The 23907-nt window shown below is 35.4% G+C and overlaps 4 protein-coding genes across 4 annotated transcripts; 2 read left to right on the forward strand and 2 right to left on the reverse strand.

Moving 5' to 3' along the window:
- The first annotated feature begins 4262 nt into the window (after positions 1 to 4262).
- Positions 4263 to 5646, forward strand: LOC101747135 (3-oxoacyl-[acyl-carrier-protein] synthase, mitochondrial). The gene has a single exon (XM_004930348.5). It carries the CDS (start codon positions 4263 to 4265, stop codon positions 5568 to 5570), a length of 1308 nt encoding a protein of 435 aa, XP_004930405.1. The 3' UTR covers positions 5571 to 5646.
- Positions 5636 to 14723, reverse strand: LOC101735341 (gametogenetin-binding protein 2-like). The gene is made up of 8 exons (XM_038013553.2): positions 14474 to 14723; positions 14035 to 14225; positions 12841 to 12984; positions 11208 to 11472; positions 10636 to 10860; positions 9445 to 9726; positions 8936 to 9370; positions 5636 to 7306 (listed from the first exon to the last, which is right to left on the reverse strand). Exons 1-8 carry the CDS (start codon positions 14561 to 14563, stop codon positions 7112 to 7114), a joined length of 1827 nt encoding a protein of 608 aa, XP_037869481.1. The 5' UTR covers positions 14564 to 14723; the 3' UTR covers positions 5636 to 7111.
- A 2728-nt stretch (positions 14724 to 17451) lies between these two features.
- LOC101735480 (ribosome maturation protein SBDS) lies at positions 17452 to 19702 on the forward strand. The gene is made up of 2 exons (XM_004930350.3): positions 17452 to 17656; positions 19035 to 19702. Exons 1-2 carry the CDS (start codon positions 17526 to 17528, stop codon positions 19657 to 19659), a joined length of 756 nt encoding a protein of 251 aa, XP_004930407.1. The 5' UTR covers positions 17452 to 17525; the 3' UTR covers positions 19660 to 19702.
- On the reverse strand, positions 19209 to 23900 carry LOC134199476 (uncharacterized). The gene has a single exon (XM_062670440.1). The coding sequence runs from the start codon at positions 23898 to 23900 to the stop codon at positions 22269 to 22271; it is 1632 nt and encodes a 543-aa protein (XP_062526424.1). The 3' UTR covers positions 19209 to 22268.
- Between the last annotated feature and the right edge of the window lie 7 nt (positions 23901 to 23907).

A 23907-nucleotide genomic window follows, 5' to 3' on the forward strand; every position in this document is an offset into this window, starting at 1 on the left:
TCTATAATCTTAGGTTGGTGCATGTTGTGCAGTATATGAGCTTTCATGCTGTTCAAATCCAAAATGCGGTAAAACACTACCATTGGTCATCTTCTGGATTTACCACTCTCCTCTGAATCTTCCACTCGATCATTTTCCTGATGGTGTGAATGATTGCTCTCAGATATAATACAATCTTCGAAATCACCTTCGCTATCAGATTGGTCCGAAGCTAGCAACAGGGAATTTATTTCCTCTTCAAAAGACGGACTCTCTACCCGCAATATTTTTCTTTTTGATGGTTCAACTGAACTTGATTTCGAACATTGACGTTTATTACCATTTTTTGCCATTCTGAACTACAAAGTATCAAAATAAAAAGAAATAGTTCAAAAAAATATTTTGAATGGCAACTAGGGACATGGAGCCTGACAGGCTACGTCCAATTTTTCGATGAGTGTTACTCACGTGTTATACGACCGACAACACGTCTGCTTCCTTCCGTGGTCAATTTACTACTATAACAAAGGCTACTGAGACTCGGAGTCGCGGCGAGCTGGGGGGAGTGGCGAATTCTAATAATTCGCAAAAAGCACGAAGCCTGTGAGACTCCATGTCACTGGTTAAAGGTTAATAAGTACGCTAGTAGGATTAATCTAGAGGAGTTATTGTTATTCGAAATTTTATACAATTGTACGTTCATACAATCTTTTAACAGAAAATTGTTTGTAATATAGGGAAATTAAATAGCTTACAGAGAATTACAGCTTTTTATTTTAAAAAACTGTTTTCTCTCTGCATGAAAAGATCTTATCGATTAGAATGCTGAACACAATCAAACATTCTTTAATATCTCATAAGTACTACCGGGAATTTCAGCGATTCTAAACGATAAGATTTTTTCATAAAGAGAGTTATTAAAAATATTAAAATTACTAAAAAAGCCACCTGGTGCGGAGTAGGGAGACTAATAATCGACCGTAGCGACGCCTGCTGGACCGGGCTTTAACTAAAGCAAAAATAAAAATGAGAGTTGCGCATCTATCTCTAATATATTAAGTGTATAATCTATGGTCCAGTATCCACAGATTAATATATAACACCATAGACTATACACTTATTATATTTTTTTTCTTTATGGCAATAGTTTTAACTTTATGCCAGTTTCAAGTAAAAGGTAGGGAAACTACACGCAAGAATAAATATACAAAGTCATCAAAACAAAGGGATTAGCTAGTTAAAAACAAAATATGGACATAAACTAACAAAAATAAAATAAACATATTAAATCTTAATATTATTATTGATTATGAAAGAAGATAATATTCAACATGACAAAACAAACATTATAATACAAAAAAGTATAAAGCAAAAGGCAAGAGATTTTAATCGGAAACGGAACCTGTAGTAATTGTAAGGAATTCATAAAGGAGGTGCAGTCATATTGGGAACAAGAAAAGAAAATATGGTCGAGATCACCAATATCTTCTCCACACTCACAAATATTGCTATCAACAATACGAAGCCTTGCTAAATGATGAGATGTACATACATGTCCTAAACGTATTCTGGAAATGATAGAAGTGACAATTTTAGAACTTTTAGCTTTAAAGAACCATGGTTTACTGGGGATCGTGGGTTGAATTTCAGCATAAAGTTTGCCTTTGAACTGGCTGCTTCTCAACCAAACATCATTCCATGACTCCCAAAGATGGGTTTTGGAAAGAGCAGCCAAATCATGACAGTAATTTATATATGGGTCTATATCTCCATCCTTTATAGCTTCTTTGGCAAGCTGCTCGGCTTTCTCGTTCCCTTTAACTCCACAGTGACATGTGACCGTATCTTTAGACGTTTCGTCAAATAGTCCTCCACTCTTAACTCATCTGATGATGCTCGAGCATTCCTCCCAAACTTACTCGAGTTTGGTATTTTTAGTCGACCATTACAATATTCCTCAACTGACCTCGAGTGAGGTAGAGAGGTGTTATTGCGTCACCACAACAACATCAGTTTGAGGAAAATTTGATCAAGCTAGCATCAAACCCATAGAGTTCTGTAGTCTATTGTCATTGTTTAATGTCAAAGTCAAGCTGCCGCTGTCTGTTTGACACTAGATGAACTTGTTTGATGTTTTGGTTGCTGAGTTATTCGTAAATATGAGTACGTGTGGTAAATCTGAAAGTGTATTATTTATTTTCTAACCTATTATTATTTTAGATTTCGGATCCGGCTTTGTATTTTTATCTATCTATCTATCTCTTATTCGCCGCTTTTGTGTGATTTTGATTGCATCGTGTTGTTGAAGTGCTTTTCCACAACCACCAGTTTATTATTATATAAATAAAACTTATAATCGCATTGACTTTATTTATCAGGTAGTAAGCAAAATATGACTCTTATGTAGGTAAATAAAATAAAAAGTTTCAAATGTCTAACCTCGAACTATTTACTTAATTAATAAATATTATCAAAATTAAATTATCAAAATATACGGGAATCATGCAAAGATCCAGGCCATTGCACAACAATATCATATATTTCCATTTGCGGTCCACATACTATTTTGAAATTGATAGAAAACCAGCCTTGAGGAACGTTCAAAGTACGTCGCGACGTACCTTGACTTGACAGTTCGCTTACTTCACTCCGGTTAGGAAAATTTTCCAAGGACGTTTGAGTGGAGTTTATTTTTACGAATTTTGGAATCCATACAAAGATAACGGTGTAATTTCTTTGAGGACATATCAGAAATTTATCACGTATTTCGCAAAGTTTCATTTGGAAAGGAAATTTTTCAATAGTTTGTAGTGCACTTTTTGAGTCTGAAAATATGATTGTTCTTTTAGATTTTAATAAAAGAACTAGTTCTACAGCTTTTAAAAGAGCAAAACACTATCCAGTAAAAGGATTCAGGAGGAAGTTTAATCTTTTGTATTATTTTATGTTGCCAATGAACTAGACCAATTGCAACACAATCATTAATAGAGATTTTAGAGGTATCTATCAATCTATCATCTAGCAAATATAATCCCATCCACCCCAATTTTGTTCCTCAACGCTACTCATGAAACGAATATTTGTCTCCAGAATATATTGTTTACTGACACCTTTATCATATCTTATATCCGGAGCTAGAATTACAGAATTGAATTTTCAGGTGGAAAGACTGAGCTATGAAGATTTTTATAAATGGGATAGTATTAGTGGCAAGGACTTTAAAGACAACCTAACCGGAAAAATAAGCAAGATCCGTGTTATGACTTTCAAAAAATACAAGCAAAGCATTAAATACAAAACATCTATGAATGCTTCAGCATCATCTTTTGATGTCGAAGTTCAGCCTAAAATCAAGTTATCACTGTCACCTTGGTCTCAGTTACAAAATCCAAATATGATGATTTGCTCAAACTTTGCACTGACAAAGTCATTCCTAATTGTCTTAAGCAAGAGTTTCTTTCTGAGTATTCCACGTGCAACTGAGCATGATATTGAAGATTGTGATTGAATAACAAAAAATAATAAGATCACATGCCGCATATCTATCGTGTGCGTTTGGAGACTGCTGCCCGTATCTTTAGACGTTTCGTCAAATAGTCCTCCACTCTTAACTCATCCGATGTTGCTCGAGCATTCCTCCCCAACTTACTCGAGTTTGGTATTTTTACCCCCGTATCTTTAGTCGTTTACACGAGCTTAACTCGACTCGACTCAACCTCCAACGCGCGTTTTGTAAGCCTTCGCTTTTAAACTTTATTTATTATTTATTTTTAACTTTAAAATAAATGTCCAGCTTATTTAATATCTAGTTCAACATTTTACTGTGATTATATTTCATCCCATATCATCTCATCTCATTTCATTTCATATCATTTCATTACATATTATCATTTTTCATATAAAAAAGTTTTCATTAAAATTAAAATAATACTTGACCTAAAGGTCTTAGTTATCAGGTCATAAAATCCCTTTAAAAAAACAAAACTAAAAAAAAATCACTGTCAAATGTCAATAGTGTCAATTTGTGAAAGGAATTAAATAAATAGCAACTTTAAATTTTACATTAAACTATGCATTGCTTTTTTTTTTAAACCTTTCAACTTCTATTTGTTTGTGGAAAGAAATTTCTATTTACTTTATCCATAAACTCTATAAATACAATAAAGGATCATATTAAATTAAACATAAGCGATCGAAAGGGAATAGTAGAACCTTAAATAATTTCTGTAAAATTAATTTAATACTCTTAAGTATTAATAAGAATATTATCAAAAATAAATACTATGCGTAAATACAACACATATTTAAATTTAATCCGAAGTATTAATACTATCAATGCCGTTAGACGTAGGGTAGTCGTTACTGGACTGGGTGTCGTATCTCCTTTGGGTACTGGATCTGAATTAGTATGGACAAACATATTGAAGGGAAAATGTGGTATAGTGGCTCTCAATGATGAAGAATACATAAACCTTCCTTGCAGATTAGCTGGGCTTATACCTAGAGAAAAAGATGGTATTGTTGAAAAAGCATTGTCAAAATCTACTCTGAAGTCAATGGCTCCAGCTACATCATTAGCATTGGTTGCTACATCCGAGGCACTTAAAGATGCTAATTGGACGCCTAAAAGTGAACACTGTAAAGAAATGACCGGTGTTGCAATAGGCATGGGTATGATAGATTTAAATGATGTCTGTATCACAAATGAAGCATTAAAAGTTGGCTACAACAAAGTGAGCCCATTCTTTGTTCCTAGAATATTACCAAATATGGCTGCAGGGCACATAAGTATTAAATATGGATTCAGGGGACCTAACCATTCTGTTTCGACAGCTTGTGCAACTGGTGCTCATTCTATAGGGGATGCTTTCAGGTTTATAAAAAATGGTGATGCTGATGTTATGGTATGTGGTGGTGCAGAGGCGTGTATCAGCCCTTTAGCTATCGCAGGTTTCTGTAGACTAAGAGCACTGAGTACTTCATTCAATGGAGAACCTCATAAAGCTTCTAGGCCATTTGATAAAAAAAGAGATGGTTTTGTTATGGGTGAAGGAGCAGCCATATTGATTTTAGAAGAATATGAACATGCTTTCAAAAGGAGTGCTAAAATGTATGCTGAAATTTTAGGATATGGTCTTTCTGGTGATGCTTCTCACATAACTACACCAAGAGAAGATGGAAGTGGAGCTATGTTGTCTATGGCGAGAGCCTTGAAAGATGGCAATTTGCAAAAAGAAGATATAACATATATAAATGCCCATGCAACATCAACCCCGATAGGCGATGGTATTGAATCAACAGCTATTAAGTCATTATTCAAGGAACATGCATTAAAAATATCAGTTTCTTCAACTAAAGGAGCCCATGGACACTTATTAGGTGCTGCTGGAAATTTAGAAGCAATGTTCACAATATTATCATGTTATCATGGTGTCCTGCCACCAACTTTGAACCTTGACGACCCTGTAGACGACTTGTGTTATGTTGCTAAGAATGCGAAAAAGTGGGATCATGAAAAGAGAATTGCATTGAAAAACTCTTTTGGGTTTGGTGGTACTAATGCATCTCTTTGTATTGCTAATATTTTATAATAAATCAATAAAACAATTATAATAATTAAAGTAAATAATTTATGACTATATTTTAATAAAACGAATTTTCACTGTATTATATTTGTATTATATATTATTTTTAAAACAGAGTTACAAATGATTGGATTTTAACAACAATGGCAAATCAACCAAGGTAACTCTTGACATAGTTTTTTAAGCTATTAACGAGCAATAATTCATCATTATGTTTCCATAATAGTCACATAAAGCATCGTAAATAAAATTATCTCATCAAAAATGCTACAGTAATGTTCATGTTCCATTCATTACTAAGCTCTCTAAAATTTTGTTTTTAAACATTTAAATGCTGGTCATCAGGTCAACATATCACTAGGGTTGGTACCCTTCAATTTTCAATTCACATCATTCCAATTCATTTAAATAAAATAATGTGAAAATATTACAAAATATATAAACCATGCATTTATTTCATTCATAAACAATGATTGATTTTAAAACAATAGATAGACAGCATAAAGACAAAACCATGATTGAATTGCTTGGCAAATAAAAATAGCTTGTTCTCAATAACAAAAATATCTGGGTACATTATGTTATTTTTCTATTTCTGCCAAACTAAATGTAACGTTTTCAAATATGAACTTCAAACAGAAGGCTAGACGTTCAAGAAATGTATTGTAATTTATATAATGCTATCCATCCAATATATAATTGCAATAAATACTACATGCATAGGTAACAACACTATATAATTATTGCTTAGTATAAACACCAAAAAAACACATCTACGTTGATAGAATAACATCAAGTTTGTATAGTAATATTTTAATAGTATAATATCTCAGTAATGTTTGCAATTGTATGTCTTCAAAGGGTTTACTTCAACTACTTTAGTTCAAACAAATTTTCTCGCATTTTCGTGCTTCGAGTGAATTTTACGTCGTTAATTAAACAAAAATGTTTCAGTTTAAGACCACATTCAAATAATTGAAACTGAACTGATGTCTCAAGGTTGGTGCTAATATTAACATTGTGATGATTATGGGCACAGTTCACATCTTAACAGCAGATTGTCTAGAGCACATCTGCTTGTGTAAGAAAAAAACATAAAGGCTTCCTCATACTGGTTGTCTTTTTTTTAAATACAGAAGAATGAGAATGTTTACACAAAGGTTTTAATATCAATAACATGTATTAAATGTTACTAAGCGTACATAACCTTCAGTAACAAGAAACTTCAATAAATGAAGACATATTACTGATTTACAGGAATACAGAAGACTTCTGATCTATTGGCACACTAGACTACACATTGATATCTGCATGAGGATCCATTACTGAACGTCTACCCTTCATCACAAAGGATACCAATATTGCCTTTCATATGATTACTATCATCTTATGTATTGAATGTAACTGTTGTGACAAGCTATTGTGTAATTTTATAACTTACAGTATAATTCAATAGTGACAATGTTTTATCTACCGATGATGAAGACAAAATAACTAATGCATTCTGAAATATTTACTGAAATGTGGCAAATTGAACATGATGCAGATTAGATTGGCTGTTTGCTCCCAGTTTGTGCTAGCTGTGACTGTGGTGTGTTCACACACAACTGAGCGAACTTCTGCCGAAGATTTTGTCGAAGCTCTTGTCTTTTCTCTGTTATATTCCTCCGAGACTTAAATTCCAAAACATCCTCTATGGGTATGTAACTTGCATCTTCTTCGTCGTCTGATGAACATGTATCCTGTAAACATTTTTTTTATAGTTATCTGTTAAGAATTTGAACCCATAACCTAAATCGATATTAAATTTTAGTAGTCACAGGATTGAGAAAATGTTTCCTTATTCTCCATAAATTTGAAACTGAGTGAACATTACAGTTTCAAATTAGTTATACTTAATGTAAAGGGGTTATAGTTATGGTCGTTGGTGTTTCCATGCTCACTTTGAGAGCTTGGGTCTCCGCCCGGAAGCGAAGGCGCTGGCTGCGGATTACGCGTGGCGATGCGATCTCCGCTCCAGGGGGAGCGCGGAAACTTCAATTTCGGCGTGCCGTGCTCGAGGCGTGGTCTCGCCGCCTGGAGGACGGGCGACGGACCGTCGAGGCGATCCGCCCGGTCCTCTCGGACAGGGTGAGTCGCGACCGAGGACGTCTCACCTTCCGAGCGACGTAGGTGCTCTCGGGACACGGCTATTTCGGTCGCTACTTGCACCTCGTCGCCCGAAAGGAGCCGACGCCGCAGTGCCACAACTGCAGTGGCTGCAACGAGGACACGGCGGAGCACACTCCAAGCAGCGCCGCGTCCTCGTTGCAAAAATAGGATAGGACTTGTCGCTTCCGAACGTCGTGGCCACGATGCTCGGCTGCGACAAGTCCTGGCAAGCGATGTTCGACTTCTGCGAGTCCACCACCTCATGGAAGGCGGCAGCGGAACGGGAGAGAGAGAGAGCTCTTCTTCTTTCTCGGCACCGTGCCGGGGGTCGAAGGAGAGCGTTCGTTCAACTCCGGCCCCTGTGATGAGGCAGTCTCCTCCCGGTGATGGTCACGGGGCGACCTGAGGGGGGGTTAAGGCTGCGCCGCCCGCTACCGTCGCACTAGCGCGCTGGTACCAGGAGAATGGGCCGACGCGTCGGCGGTTGCGGTCCGCGTTGTCTTCGTCGCTGTCGTCACCGAACATACTGTGGAAGAGCAACCCGGTTGGCGGTGTATAGCGTTCCGATCCGGCAGGCTGATTATGACCTAGCGGGGTATCCCGGAACACCAGCGGCATCGCCCGGACGGCCTGGTAGGGCCGCCGTACCGCGGAGACCGGCATCGTTGGTCGTCGACTATCGCCTCGACGACCCGTCGGTCGGGCGTCCTCGGGGTGGCGCCGCGTGTCTGGTTGTAGTGTTGACCGCGGAAACCCCCCTACTCTGACCGGGTTCTGACCCCGGACGGAGATCGGACGTCGGGTGAAAGAGTGCAGAGGAGTCGTTTAGTGTGGTAGGGGCCCTAAAACTCCTTGGGCCCTCGGTCTGCTCCCAACATCAGCAGATCATCAAGACCCACATACCCCGCGCGCTCCATTAGGCGCGGGGACCTCGTAGGAGATTCCGGCACCCGACCCGGAAAAAAAAGGATTTTAGTTACAGGGATAACTATAAGGGTAACAAGTTATAGGGGTGCATTAATAGGAATATTATTTTACATTTACATCAATGTTTGATGGACAGCATTATGCTAGTTTCCCAAATCTTGACATAATTGAGTTAACCTAAGTCACCTGACTATACTCATATTGTTATGTTGACAAAGCGCTATGTTATTTAGTGTAAATAGTGAGTAAAACAGCGTATACTGACCAGTGTTTAATTAAATTTTAAGGCTTACCATTAGCATTTCCTGTAATGAGAGTGTGAAATTGGGACATGGCTTATCAATTTTAATCATGTCCAAACAATCGCCACGTTCATGATTGCAGAACCCTTCGGAACAGGCAACTTCAGAACCTTCAGGTGAACTCATCAGAGATGATGAACCTGACATAGTCTCACAGCAGCCTCCTGTGTTACCAGATGAATATCCACAGTCATGACTATGTTCATTGGGAGAGAGGTTTCCATTCTTATTGCGTTTCTTGCCCGTTTTTTTCGACGATCGGCGTTTCGTTTTTGAGTCATTGTGACATGATTGACATCCCTCTTCATTTGTCTCGAAACATTGGCTATAGGAGTGGGGCGTAAGCAAATCGGTCGGAGTGTCTCTCTCTTCTAGTAGACACTCTTCACATTGGCATTTCTCATCTGGCTCTTCTGAATCAGCTTCCTATAATTTAAAATATTGAACTAATTGTTTCATATTGATCTTACAGTAAAACTTATGACTGCTATTAATAATACCTTGCATTTGCCCTCAACTGCTTGCCGTTCCTTCTTCTTACGCCTTTTCAGTTTTTTCTGTTCCTTCCTTTGTTGCCTGGTAAGTTCCTCTTGAGTAATTTCATCATACAGCAGCTGTAGTTTGGAGACCCCACTCTTGTGCTCAACAGCAGTTTCGAACTTGCGGTATAGTGCCTCGACTGCAACTGCAGCAAGCGTTTGGCAAGTGCCTTCTTCTTCCCGAAGACGAAGGGAGATGCGTTGCAGACGTTCATATATACATATTCCAAGACATATCAGAACCTGGATGTAATATGTTCCATTATTAAATATGTTGATAGATGAATAGATAATAATTTGGATAAAGTTGTGAGATGGATAGAGAATATTCTATTAGGAAGACATTGTATCTCACATAATAATAATACTAGAGGATGACCGAGTTTTACTTGGTGTTTTTTTTGATAAATTGTGTTTTTTAGAAATTATATTTAAATACGAATTACGTATTGATATTATATTATTTGTTATGTTCTTTCAATAAATAAAAAACAAGTTTATGTTTAAGTTGATTATTGAAAACACGAATAAAACAACATTTTCTGAAAATAAATCGTAGCTAGATCGATTTATCGGCCCCGAAATCCCCTGTATACTAAATTTTATGAAAATCGTTGGAGCCGTTTCCGAGATTCAGATTATATATATTTATATACAAGAATTGCTTGTTTAAAGATATAAGATTCAACAATGTCATAATGAAAGAGTCTCATTATGATATTTTTATTATTATTATGATATAAAAGTACAACAGTATTTTGTTGTTTACATAGTTACTGATCCCCCTGATGATAGTTAACCCCTAATACATAAATGGTGAAGAGTTTGTTTTTCTTAAACACAGCATTCCCTATTACAAGAGAAATTTGATTTAAGGATGAAAAATGAAGAAAACCACAATACTACACACCCCAAAAGAAGTTTCACTTCTGTGACCTGCACCAAGTTGCACATGCACCTTTTTTTCAAGGACAGTGCATTATACTGTTTAGGCTTACAAGGGTCATCAATTCATCTGCCATTATGAATGAAGTTATACATAGTCAGCTTATTTGTGCCAAAGGCAGTCATGTGTTCTGGTTTTAGAAAGGTCAGAAAACTGTCTATAAGCAAAGGACCTAAATAACAAATGGAAAGAAAAACAATAAATACCTCTTCTTGTGCAATTTCCAAAGTCTTAGCATGTCTCTCTCTGTGATTTCCAAGCAGCTCAGGTTCCGCCCTAGCTATCAGGTGTGCAATGTAATCAGTCTTTGCTTGTAAATGTAAGTGTTTGTCAAGAAGGCATCTTTTGATACCTCCATAGAGTGCACCTACATATCCTTTTTCTTTTTGCGGTTCTTTCTCTTCTACCAAGAGTTGATAAGCTCGAAGCACCTAGTCATAAAAAAAAAAATTGCTTGATGAAACTTTCATGGTGTTAACTCCAATGTAGCAATCTTTACATAATGAAAATATGCTCAAAAAGGTAATATTATGTTAAATTATGTTCAAATCATCATCATATCATATAAATAAATAGTCATCATCATCATCATCATCATCATTATTCAGGCAATAATTTATAACAATACATTTATATTGATATGATTTCAAATATTATGTCCTGTCATGATTAGTCTTCATTGAGATTTGCATCATAAAGAGAGCTCTGAAAATGTTCGCTGATTTCTATCAAGATTTTTGACGTGAAGATCAATTTGAAATAAAATAGTGGATAATACCTTAGTTTTGCAATCAGCACAAAAGCGATGTTTCCTCAGGTAGTTGTGTAAAGTGTCGTGCAGCGTGTTGAAGTGCACGAGGGTGACGTGATCACGAGCGGAAGCGCGCATGGCGTCCCAGGCGGCACGCCATGTAGCTCGTCCGCCCCAGCCCCATGCGCTCCATCCCCAGCCACGTGCTCCTCCTGCTTCCAGGGAATGTAGGATGCAGCGCTGAGATTTCTTCCACCGTGGCTGGCTTAGGATGAGGCAATCGATGCCCGTACTATTTAGAGAAAAACTTTATTCAGTAACCCTTAAATATCATATAGACCATAACTCCATCTGCAAACTTAGAGAAACAAAACAATATCCCGAAATAATGCCAAACAACTTGTATGTTTATAATTCTGGAGCAATATCAATTCAAAATCAAATTTATTAGTGATAGTGTTACCTACCTGTGCGGACTTAATTTACCAATAATGTGTTTAGAGCGACGGAGATTGTTTAACTTTTGGTTTTTAGGATCTAGTATTAGTAATTTGCAGCAGCCACAATAAGACAGTAATCGTTTCTCATTATAAGAATACAATACAGTTACCTAGTAATTGCCATCACTAACAGTTGGCAGCATTGAGGACGACAGTGGAGGCACAGAGGCGAATATTGAGGCTAAGGTATAAATAATGCCAGAGCTTCATTTAGTCAACTTAGACCAGTGTAGAGTTCCTCAACCTTAACGAGACAAACTAAAGTGAGAATCTTCAACTCAAATGTGAAGTCTTTGTTGCTGTACGGGAGCAAAACTTGGTTTATTAGTGAGGACTTCATAAACAAAATCCAAGTGTTTGTGAATAAATGCCCATGTCAAATTTTGAAAATCTTTAGACCTGATATGTTTTACTTGCAATGAGTTGTCAAAGAGGACACCAACAGAGAGGGAGATCCTTACGGAAAAGTGGAGGGTTCACACATTAAGTAAGCCCGATACCCACCTATCTAGGAGAGCACTGTCCTGGAAAGTGTCTGGCAAAGGAAGAGAGATAATCCCAGTATGACTTAGCGCCGCTTAGTAGGGCATGAACTGTGCGTCTTGGGCATGACGGGAGACGTAGAACGGACTGCCCAAGACCGATGCAAATGGAAAAAATTGATTCTAACCCAAGTAGAGAGTAATAGGAAAAAAAGAAAAAGAAGAAGACTAATACTTACACACCCAACGGTAAATAGAAATGGAATCTGGTGCAAACCAGTAACTAAAGTCAAATGCAATCAATCATAATCAGTCATCATCAACAACAGGCCAAACTTGACCACTAGTGGACATAGGCCTCTCATAATATCTGAGTTTTAATCTACTCATCCAATTCTTACAGTCAGTTTGTTTAAGAAGTGATATGAAATTAATTCTATATCTTCTATTTCATAAAGAGTATTTAAGTTCCATGTTCCATAAGACCTACAAACATGAAAAAATATTTGATGTCAGTCATGGTTAGCTAGATTTGAGGTCATTTACAATCATAATAATATCAGCAAGTGTGCAGTGAGATTTCTGAAATTTAACACATTATAGGGCTCTTAGATTGTGTTCTACATGAAAGAACTTAGATTTAATTTTTACTTAATTGAAATAAATTATATTATTTACCTGTGTCCGTTGAGCAATGAAGCAAGTGACTGTGGTTGCGTTATCTTGTCTTCTCTAAAAGTTATAATTTCGTCAGGTGTAAGAACCAGTGGATCTAAAGTAGGATGTCCTGATTTACAAAGCTGATAAAATAGACGCTCCACACTGCAATGACATACATCATTATTATAGTTACATATGTAGTTGGTTCTATACTTCAACATAATCTTTTTTATTTCATTATCAGAATCTAATACTAAATGCAAGTTAACATGGGCTTAATTTTTATGAAAGGAGCAACAAAATTATTTTGAGTGTAAAAAATTTGCATCCTGGTTTTGTAGGCTCCAATTATGATTCAGTTGCATTTACAATTTCTTCTTAATTGACATAATAGATCATTCATTTTGAATAAGTATTATTGAATTTTAAACATTTTGAATAAATCGCTACAATTACATTTAATATATTAACCGAGATCGCTTTTACATTTTATTGGCAGCTACTTGCAATATGGTATTTCATTTATTTGGCAAATTCAATATCACTACATAGTATAAAACAAGTCGCTGTCTCTGTCCCTATATCTTTTTTTTTTATTGCTTAGGTGGGTGGATGAGCTCACAGCCCACCTGGTGTTAAGTGGTTACTGGAGCCCATAGACATCCACAACGTAAATGCGCCACCCACCCCGAGACAAGTTCTAAGGTCACAATATAGATACAACGGCTGCCCCACCCTTCAAACCGAAACGCATTACTGCTTCACGGTAGAAATAGGTAAGGCGGTGGTACCTACCCGCGCGGACTCACAAGAGGTCCTACCACCAGTAAGCACAAGAGGTCCTAACACCAGTAAACGACATTACGTTTAAAAACGTCATTAAATAAATTTGATAGATATCCCCAACATAAATGCGCCACCCACCTTGAGATATAAGTTTTAAGGTCTCACGTATAGTTACTATGTATGCTTAAATCTTTAAAACTATGCAACGGATTATGATGCAGTTTTTTTTAATAGATAGAGTGATTAAAGAGGAAGGTTTATATGTATAATAACATCCATTAAATAGTGGAGAAATCAATAATAAATTACAGTTTCCGAAGCGAAGCGAGGGCGGGTCGCTAGTTTAAAATAAAGTCAATTCAAAGATACTAACCATTACAACAAGCATAAACAAAATTATAAAACAGACATTGCCTAATCACTTACCTTCTTCGACAGCCAACACATGGAATGCTTTGGTTTAACACATTAAAAATATCAGATGCCTCCACCCTTAGAGCTGCTTTCAGCTCATCTGTTGTGAGAATTTTGTATTTCCGTACAAATTCTTCGTATTCACGCCCTTTCACTTGAGGATTGTCACAAATCAGACCCATCGTATTCAAATCCATGACCATCTGTAATAAAAAATAAATATAAATATGAATTCAACAAAGAAATTTACAGAAAATAAGGTCAACTATAAGACGTCATTTGAACAAATCATGATTTTAAATTATTTTAACAATGTGACTGGTAACTTGTGTATAATGATTATAGAGTTTTGGAAAAGTCTTTCACGACTTGAATATTGATTTGTTGTTTATATCTTTAGACTTTTTGAATAACTACGTTTGTGGTAATGTCAAAGTGCAAAGCCTCTTACGGTAAGATTTTCGTAGATTGTTAACGGTAATTGTCGCCGTTTTATAATTGGATCTTTATCGCTGTTGTATATATCGACCAACTTCGCCATTTTAAAATAAAATCACATACAATCGCAGATTAAATACACAAGTCTTTAAAAATGACGAACAAATTCTCATTGAATGAATACACGTCGTGATAGATTTGACAAACCCAAGTGAACAACATAGATTAATTCTGTGTGCTTACTTCTTTTAGACCGGCAAAGGAAAAATTAACCATAGATTCTTTTATTTGTAAAGTGAAGCCATGAATGAAGTCTAATGAAAAATATATTACATTAGATGACATGTAACTACGTGAAAAACCTTTCAAGAAATTGGTGAGAATTTAGTGAGATCGAAATTTTTTTTAAGGAAAAAACTGTAAATCGACGGATGTCGTCGTGGCCTAAAGGATAAGACGTCCGGTGCATTCGTGTTGAGCGATGCACCGATGTTCGAATCCCAGGCGGGTACCAATTTTTCTAATGAAATACGTACTCAACAAATGTGCACGATTGACTTCCACGGTGAAGGGAATAAAAATAAAAACCCGCAAAAACTAAAATTTGCGTAATTACTGGTGGTAGGACCTCCCGTGAGTCCGCGCGGGTAGGTACCACCGCCTTGGCTAATTTTTTTTATTATTGCCTAGATGGGTGGACGAGCTCACAGCCCACCTGGTGTTAAGTGGTTACTTAAGCCCATAGACATCTACAACGTAAATACGCCAAGCAATTACACTTGGCTAAATTTAGTATACTGAATTCAGAAGCAAATTTAGAAGCAAGTTAGAAGCTTCTGATTACACTGTTCTAAATTCAGTTACGGAATCAATTGTCAGTTTAAGCACGACGAAGTAGGACGTGTCTTGTGTGTAAGAGGATGGCCCCAGTATCGTCTAGAAGACAAAAAAGTTGGCCTTTGCGTAGCCCTCGCTGTGGGCTCAATTGAAACAAAAAAAAGAAAAAGAAGAATATGTATCTACGCATGGATTCGAGATCATTTGACCTAATCTTAAGGCTGTGTAAATTTGGCCCCCCTTTTTTTGATTTCTAATTATTTGTTCGTCGTTTGTTCGTTAATGTTCGAATGTAAAAATTGTTTGTTCGTCTTTTAGTTATTTATAATTAATTAAACAAATGATCACCGTTAAGTGGGCCCCCCTTACTAGACATTTTACAGAGCCTAATCTTAAGCCTTGTGACACCGTTTATTCAAAAGCAGGATACTATCTTACGAGATAGTATAAGTTAAAAAAAAAGATTGGTTGTAACATTAAGATTTCTTGCAACAGGAAATTCGTATCAAGATTTAAATTTAGTTCTTTAATATCCCAACCGCTGCTGACAAAAATTATCCCTGAAACATGTCGGGCTATTTATAAATGTCTGGCATATTAAATAAAGATGACAGAAATAAATACTTTTTATTCGGAAATAAAAAACAACCTAAAACGTCCTTAAGTACGGAGAGCTATGGGACGACTGAAATCATTAAGTAACTAAATGCGATTACACCTTCCTAAAAGCGTTTTCTAATAAGGCTTCTAAATGATTTAGTCAGTCAGAAACCATCCTTGCTACTGAATTTAGTAGGCTAGCTTACTGAATGCTATTACCCTTCACTGAATTCAGTAGCGACTGAATTTAGCCAAGCGTAATAAGCCTTTAAGAAAAACACTTCTTAATGAGGGTAATACCCATGGAGTTAATAAGTACCTATATCTCAAATATTGGGTGTATTATCTATGAAGATATTTAGACTTTATAGAATTTAGGACTTTTTGCATTCCCGATCCTGCGGAAAGAATGGAAAGCAGCCGATGTCGCCCAAAACATGTCATCTCGGATCCTCCCGATCCACTAATGGTGCTTTTAGGTACCTCAAGCACCGGTCACCGTTCTCGTCGAACCCGTCGCTTGCGACGAAGGGCTCGACGAGTACATTAACCCTCAGACACAGCCCACTGAGTTTCTCGCCGGATCTTCTCAGTGGGTCGCGTTTCCGATCCGGTGGTAGATTCTGCGAAGCACGGCTCTTGCTAGGATTCGTGTTAGCAACGTCGTCAGGTTTGAGCTCCGTGAGCTCACCTACTAGTTAAGGTTACGCTGGAATAGCCTCTCAGGGCTACCAGCTTAGGTGAGAAAAAAAAAGGACTTTTTGGCGGGAACGCGAGGAGTGAAGTTGTGTGATTTGTTTTATTTTGTCTATTTAGTGTTTTTTCGGGTTTAAATGTGTAATAATGGTGGTTTATTAACTGTTTAATATCTGTGAAAGTGCACAAATGTGGGAAAATGAAACAAAGCCGCTGGACGTAACTTCGCAGGATCCTCCAAAAAGTCCACTGAAAAAATCTTAGTAAATGACCACCATTTTATTGAGATTATATTTCATCCCATTTCATTTCATCCCATCCCAGTTGATTAATGTTTCAAAGTAATCATTTTCATTTCATTTCACTCCATAATATCATTTTTCATAAAAATATGAATATAAATTAAAATAAGACATGACCTAAAGGTCTCAGTTACCAGTTCATAAAATCCCTTAAAAAAATTATAGAATTTAGGACTTTTTGGCGGGAATGCGAGGAGTGAAGTTGTGTGATTTGTTTTATTTTGTCTATTTAGTGTTTCTTCAGATTTAAATGTGTAATAACGGTGGTTTATTAACTTTTTAATATCTGTGAAAGTGCACAAATGTCGGAAAATGAAAGAAATCCGCTGAACGTTACTTCTCGGGAGCCTCCAAAAAGTCCACTGAAAAAAATCTTAGTAAATGACCACCATTTTACTGAGATTACATTTCATCCCGTATCATCTCATTTCATTTAATTTCATCCCAGTTGATTAATGTCTCAAATTAATCATCTTCATTTCATTTCACTCCATAATATCATTTTTCATAAAAATATGAATATAAATTAAAATAAGACATGACTTAAAGGTCCTAGTTACCAGGTCATAAAATCCCTTAAAAAAATTGAGAATTTAAAGCCGAAGCAATAGAATCACTAAATTAAAAACAATGTCTAAAATATTTACACCTACGAATCAAATACGTCTCACAAATGTGGCGATCGTAAGATTAAAGAAAGGCGGAAAGAGGTTTGAAATAGCCTGCTACAAGAACAAAGTGCTGTCTTGGCGAAATAAACTGTAAGATCAACAATACTTAAATATGTTTTTACATTCACCTTCGATAGTGAGAAACACACCAGTTTACTTTTCTACTTTCTCAATTATTTCGTAAGATTCGTTTAAGAAAATATTATATAAATTGAAACAAGGAACACGCGCGAGACCATAGACATGAAAAAACGCAGAAGTTAGATGAGAAAATTTATCAAATAACACCCCTAATTTGTAATAATTACCTATCATCAGACTTCAAGAGTACTGTAAGTTCCTCATTTTGTGAAGAAACGTGAACCGCAATATCTTCATAAAGCATCTTCATAAACTATTGAAAATTTTAATTTAGACAGTGGCTTGGCCGTGTCTCCTGCAGTCTTAAAAAACTATGGTGACTACTGACCATTAGGTGGGCTACATACTCTTCTACTTACAAAAGTAATGAAGAATCGGTTGAAAAAAATGATAAAAAAATATAAGTCAAATTCTTCTTTCTATCTTAGAAAATTTATCATAAAACTAGTGATCAATCCATAAAGATGCTATAAATGTAAAATTATTACTTAGACATTTATGTATTATGTTATGTCAATGCTATTTAACATTAATTTATGATTAATATTTAATAATTAAATTAATCAATGATTAATGTTAAATAATTAAATTCATCTATGATTAATGTTAAATAATTAAATCAATCTATGATTAATGTTAAATAACATTGCATCAGTGTTCATTTTGATTGAAAGAAATAGTTGTTACAATAAAGCAGTAAAGTTTTAATTCAAATATGCTTCTGAGATATGCCTTTTTACATGATGTTTCAAGAAAGCTCTCCACAATTATCAATGGTTTTCCTGTACCTCTGGTTCTACTAATGTACCCAAATTTTTTGTAACAACAAAAGCAACTAGGTAGTAAAATAATATTCAATAAACAAATCATCAAAATTAAATAAACAATCCAAAAATACAGATAAGTAAGCAAGGTTATTATTATAAATGAAAGAGATGATTAGCATATTAAACGAATTTCAAACTTATGAAATTTCAATATATTCCTTCCTAATTGCTGTGTAATTTAATATGGCTCGAAATCCATTTTTATTTAAATCCATAAATAAAATTTTCTCCTATTAGATTACAACACGAGTCACCTGGAGAATCAATAAAGAGTAGATTTCAAAACAATTTTAATATAACATCAGATCAAAGTAAAAGCTATTTCGAAAAATGTTTGCCAATACTCACAGCACCTATGTCTTTCATGTTTTTTCTATACTCTTTAGTACTATTACTATTACTGTTACTATTACTGTTACTGTTACTATTACTGTTACTATTACTGTTACTGTTACTATTACTTTTAGAATTCTTTCATTTGATCTTTTTTCTTATTACAGAGAAAAAGACATTGATGAAGTTTTACAGACTCATACCGTCTTTACAAATGTTTCCAAAGGACAAGTTGCAAAGAAAGAAGACTTAATAAAGATTTTTGCCAAAGAAGATCAAACGGAGATATGCAAAGAAATTCTGGAGAAAGGAGAACTACAGGTTTCAGACAAAGAAAGACATTCACAGATAGATTCTTTATTTAAAGATATTGCAACTACTGTAGCTGATAAATGTGTCAATCCAGAAACAAAACGACCATATCCAGTTTCTATAATAGAGAAGGCAATCAAAGATGTCCACTTCTCAGTCAATGTAAACAAAAGTGCAAAACAACAAGCTTTAGATGTGATACAAATATTAAAGAATGAAATACCTATTGAAAGAGCTCAAATGAGAGTAAGGATATTACTCACTGGTAAAGATGCTCGGAAAACTAAGGATAAAGTTGTTAAGCTTGCTACAACAGTGGAAGATGAAAACTGGGAATCTGGAACTGCTAACATTGTGTGTCTTATAGATCCTGGCAACTTTAGAAGTTTGGATGAAATGATAAGAACTGAAACAAAGGGCACAGGGCAATTTGAATTATTGAATTTGAAGGAAATGGTTGAAGGTGACCAAGCACTTTAGTTGTATTGTTGCAATTTTTCTGTATTAAATAATTGTAAACTAATGCCCAAATTAAATTATTTTCTAGGCTGAATTTCATCTATCAGTAGGATAACTTACTTAGTATTCATGTTGTAATGCCCATGGGTTCTGGTAATTAGTTTACATCAGGTGGCCTTTGAACAGGTATGCTCATCAATAACAAAAAAGCCTTTTTAACAAGTGTATAGGTAGTATTCTTACATAACAGATCTCCAGAGTAATCAGAAATTTTGATTTTAATCCAGAAAACTTGGCACAGACAATTCTCGAGATCAAAATCATAAAAGTCTATCCTTTGGAATGCAGTGCAACTTTCTAGAACATTCATGAGGTATGACTCAGTGAGATCTCGATCTCCCAGTTAAATTGAGCTAAATCTTATTCATTAGTGTTGCTTTAGCCGATGAGCTGTCAAGGTGTGATTGTAACATTGACCATGTCATCAATGGTCAGTGACCTTGACGCCTGTGCCTCAAAATTCAGATTTGATTTTTATTTTACTCTGTATACCTACTTGTATATTTAGTATTAAGGGCCAGGCTGTACTTGTTCTTGTCTCGTGTGTTTAGTCAGTACCCATAACCTAGGAGAAAATCGTAGTTAGGGGTTATTGAATTTAGAATGTTTATTTAAAGAGTATTATTATTTAGTGTGTTATTCTGCTTCTTTTTTTCAAGTATCTTAACTGCTTGTGATACTGTTGTTGTCAGCATCGATTTTATTTATTGTTAACTAATCCATGCATATAATTTACTAAATGGAGCAACATAAAATGAAGTTGATGAGTCTAAAATGATTATCATTAAGTTTTGAAGTCATTGTGGCCTAAAGTATAAGGCGTTTACGTCGTAGATATCTATGGGCTCCAGTAACCACTTAACATCAGGTGGGCTATGAGCTCGTCCACGCTTCAAAGCAATAAAAAAAAATTGTTGAAATAATACATTAGGAAGTAATGCCCCAGTAAAGTGGTGAGAATTCATTGGAGTTTCGGGGAATTTCGTTTCGTTTCGTTTTCCTATATTGGTGCATTTCAGCTGTCATCACCAATAGGTACATGCATAATAAACTATAGAGTGGTAAAAGAAAATAATTCGTTAACTTCTCACATAGATAAAGTCCGTACTCATTAGGTAGGTATTTGATTAGTATTTCTCAATTGGTCAAAAAGTTAATGAAATCTGCATAATAGGTTTACATATTCGTTCGTTTTTTTTTTTAAGGTTAGTAAAAGGTATACCGATTTATTTAGGACAATGATAGTGTGTTTAGAATTTGTCAGATTTAGTGCCGTACCGTGTTTTCTTTGGTTTTCGCGAGATACTTCGATAAACTTTGATTAAAAAGATATCTACTAATAAGTCTACGTAGATGTATTAGTAAGTAGGTAGGTGTAGTATCTATAGTAAGTCATCCGTAACTACGAAAACCGTAATCTAATGAAAAAGTTGAAAATAATAAGACCTTAGACCGTAAAAGTAACTGAATAATATTGAGACCATTGATGCAGAGCATACGTTGACAGTGTTTCGTTCAATTCGCTATAGAATCTAATAAGAAACTAATTGAAAAAATAGTGTAATTTTAGAGGTTTTAATTTTAGCGGGCTTTATATATAGACTAACTTTTGCCCGCGACTTCATCCGCGTGGAATAGTTCACAAATAATGCTTTATTTTAGAACAAATTTGGTTAGCATAAAAAACGTTATAGTGAGCCAACCTTATTAGACAAAAGATCTATGTTTCAAAATCGGGGTTATTTTTACCTTTTGAGAGCTTCCGCTGCAGAAACGGTTAAAATTTCGCTAAAATAATGTATGCCAGATTGTTTCCCTTTAAAAGATCTAAAAAAAAGTCCGCGACAGCATATGTCTATATGTTATAGACATATAGATTTTAAAACATTCTTTATTGGTGCTCCGCTTGTATTGGTCTTAGCGTGATGTTATATAGCCTATAGCTTTCCTCGATAAATGGGCTATCTAACACTGAAAGAAATTTTTGAATCGGACCGGCAGTTCCTGAGATTTTTTTTTTTTTTTTTTCTTCAATATGGCGATCAAACTTCATTCGGAAGCTTATTTTAGCCAGAGTCGAGTCAGCCAAAGGCGACATAGTAACTTCATCTTGAAATGTCAAGTTGCCATGATATTCCAGTGTAGAGGGATAGGAGCAGGGACTTTAGAAATAGGCGGTATAGGAGGAACTAGGGCAATATATACATATAGTAAAATATAGTAATGTAAAGAAGAAAAGATATTATAATAAAATATTATGGAAGGTTAGAAAAGAAATAAGAGCTTTAGTATATTTGAAATCAACAAAGGAAAGTATAGTGTAGGAGTCACAAGGGAGAGGAGCACGAAATTTTATAAGGAATTCATAAAGTGGTTTGGATTTGTATTTGACACATTCAAATAATGTATGTTCGATGTTTCCATTGGTATTGCAATGTTCACAAGCATCTGAGTCAACGACACCAATTCTCGATAAATGACTGGGTAAACTACAATGGCCAAATCTTAATCTCGATATGGTAGATGTTACTTTTTTTGGGAAATTAAACTTAGAAAACCAAGGTTTTAAATTAATTTTGATATGAAGACGACGATATCGTCCACCTTTTGATAAACAAGTCGGAGTTCCAATCTTTTAAAAGATACTCCCGAGGCTTTTCTAGTAGGTCTTGAGTATACACTTTGTCAATATATGTATTACCCTGCCTTGCGGCCATAGCAGCTAAATAATCTACCAATTCATTTCCTTGGATGCCCGAATGGCCAGGAATCCATGCTAATGTGACTCGTAAATTTGAATCATGACATTCTTTTAATTTAAGTTTTACCTCAAGAGAAAGCGGACAAGGAGGTTTCTTTTTAAATGGATTTGATAAAAGAGACTGAAGAAAGCTCAATGAATCAGAAAATATATATGAATTCTCTATTTTATTGCAAATTATATATTTGACACATTCAAGGACAGCCATGCCTTCTCCAACAAAGTTTGAAGAAAGATGTGGATATTTATAAAGACGAAAATGACCTGACGAGAGTCTTAAGAAAGCAGCTCCTACGCTTTTTTCATCCGAGGAAACGGATTTAGACGCGTCAGTATAGAAATCCTCCGATTTAGGTTCTAAGTTTTTAATAAAGGAGGCTAATTTTGAGTTTGCCGAGCTTGATCCTTTTTGGATATCTATTGATAACTTGATATCGGGTACAAACATTAAAGTCTCGTAATCATATGAAAAAGTTGAGTGGCATTGAAATTTATGAATTGAACAACGTAGTTCTAAAAATCTTCTATAGCTAGAAACTAAGTAAGGGATTTTCCGGTTACGCCAGAAAGCATTTCGTCCATTAATAACTTCACAAAGATTTTGTAGTTTCAAAATTAAGGGGTGTCCATGATATTGTTGAATTTTAAATATAAATCTATCAGAAAGGTATTGTCTACGCAAAGATATCGGCGGTTCAGAGCATTCTATTTGTAAAGCATTTATTGGAGTACTATTCATGGCTCCAATAACGATCCTGAGACTTTTATGTTGTAATAAATCTAATTTATGTAGAGGTTGTTTGTTTTCAAGACAAAAAGTTATGGAGCCAAAGTCTAATATACTACGTACCAAAGCATTATACATTAACCTAAGTACACCAGGATGAGACCCCCACCAAACGCCACTTACAGCTCTCATAATATTTATGTTTTTCTCACATTTTCTTACAATGTCGTTGATATGAGCGTTACCGTTCATACTAGAATCAAAAATGCGACCAAGAAATTTCGCCTCTTTAACCACTGGTATTCGTTCTCCATCAACAAAAATATTTACGGTGGGAACTTTTCTTTTCCGCGTAAAAACAACTATGAGACTTTTAGATTTAGATAACGAAAGATTTTGGGCAGAGAGCCAGGATGATAACTTGTTTAATGAATCGTTAAGAGTTTCCGCTGCTATTTTAATATCACGGTTAGCAGAGTAAACTAAGACATCATCTGCATATTGTAAGATGGAACAGGAAGGATCAACACTTAAATGGAGATCAAAAGTATAAATGTCATATAATAGAGGACTTAGAACAGAACCCTGAGGGATACCTTTCCAAACTTTTCTTATTTTATCCTCAAAACCAGGTATATGTAAAGAAATAGTCCTTCCAGTATATAAATTAAAAATGAAATCAATAAATTTTAATGGTAATTTTAAATCCGACATTTTTTCT

This window comes from Bombyx mori, chromosome 10 (genome assembly GCF_030269925.1).
Source record: "Bombyx mori chromosome 10, ASM3026992v2".
NCBI classification, from domain to species: domain Eukaryota; kingdom Metazoa; phylum Arthropoda; class Insecta; order Lepidoptera; family Bombycidae; genus Bombyx; species Bombyx mori.

What these genes read in the sequence shown, in the direction of transcription:
- LOC101747135 (XM_004930348.5), top strand. Translation starts at nt 4,263, where the DNA reads ATGCGTAAATACAACACATATTTAAATTTAATCCGAAGTATTAATACT.
- LOC101735341 (XM_038013553.2), bottom strand. Translation starts at nt 14,563, where the DNA reads ATGGCGAAGTTGGTCGATATATACAACAGCGATAAAGATCCAATTATA. An exon ending in GTGCTGATTGCAAAACTAAG is followed by an intron (nt 10,861 to 11,207) that starts GTATTATCCACT and finishes TTTTATGACTAG; the next exon opens with GTGCTTCGAGCTTATCAACT. An exon ending in CAGTTGAGGGCAAATGCAAG is followed by an intron (nt 9,371 to 9,444) that starts GTATTATTAATA and finishes TTTAAATTATAG; the next exon opens with GAAGCTGATTCAGAAGAGCC.
- LOC101735480 (XM_004930350.3), top strand. Translation starts at nt 17,526, where the DNA reads ATGTCTAAAATATTTACACCTACGAATCAAATACGTCTCACAAATGTG. An exon ending in CTGTCTTGGCGAAATAAACT is followed by an intron (nt 17,657 to 19,034) that starts GTAAGATCAACA and finishes TTCTTATTACAG; the next exon opens with AGAAAAAGACATTGATGAAG.
- LOC134199476 (XM_062670440.1), bottom strand. Translation starts at nt 23,900, where the DNA reads ATGTCGGATTTAAAATTACCATTAAAATTTATTGATTTCATTTTTAAT.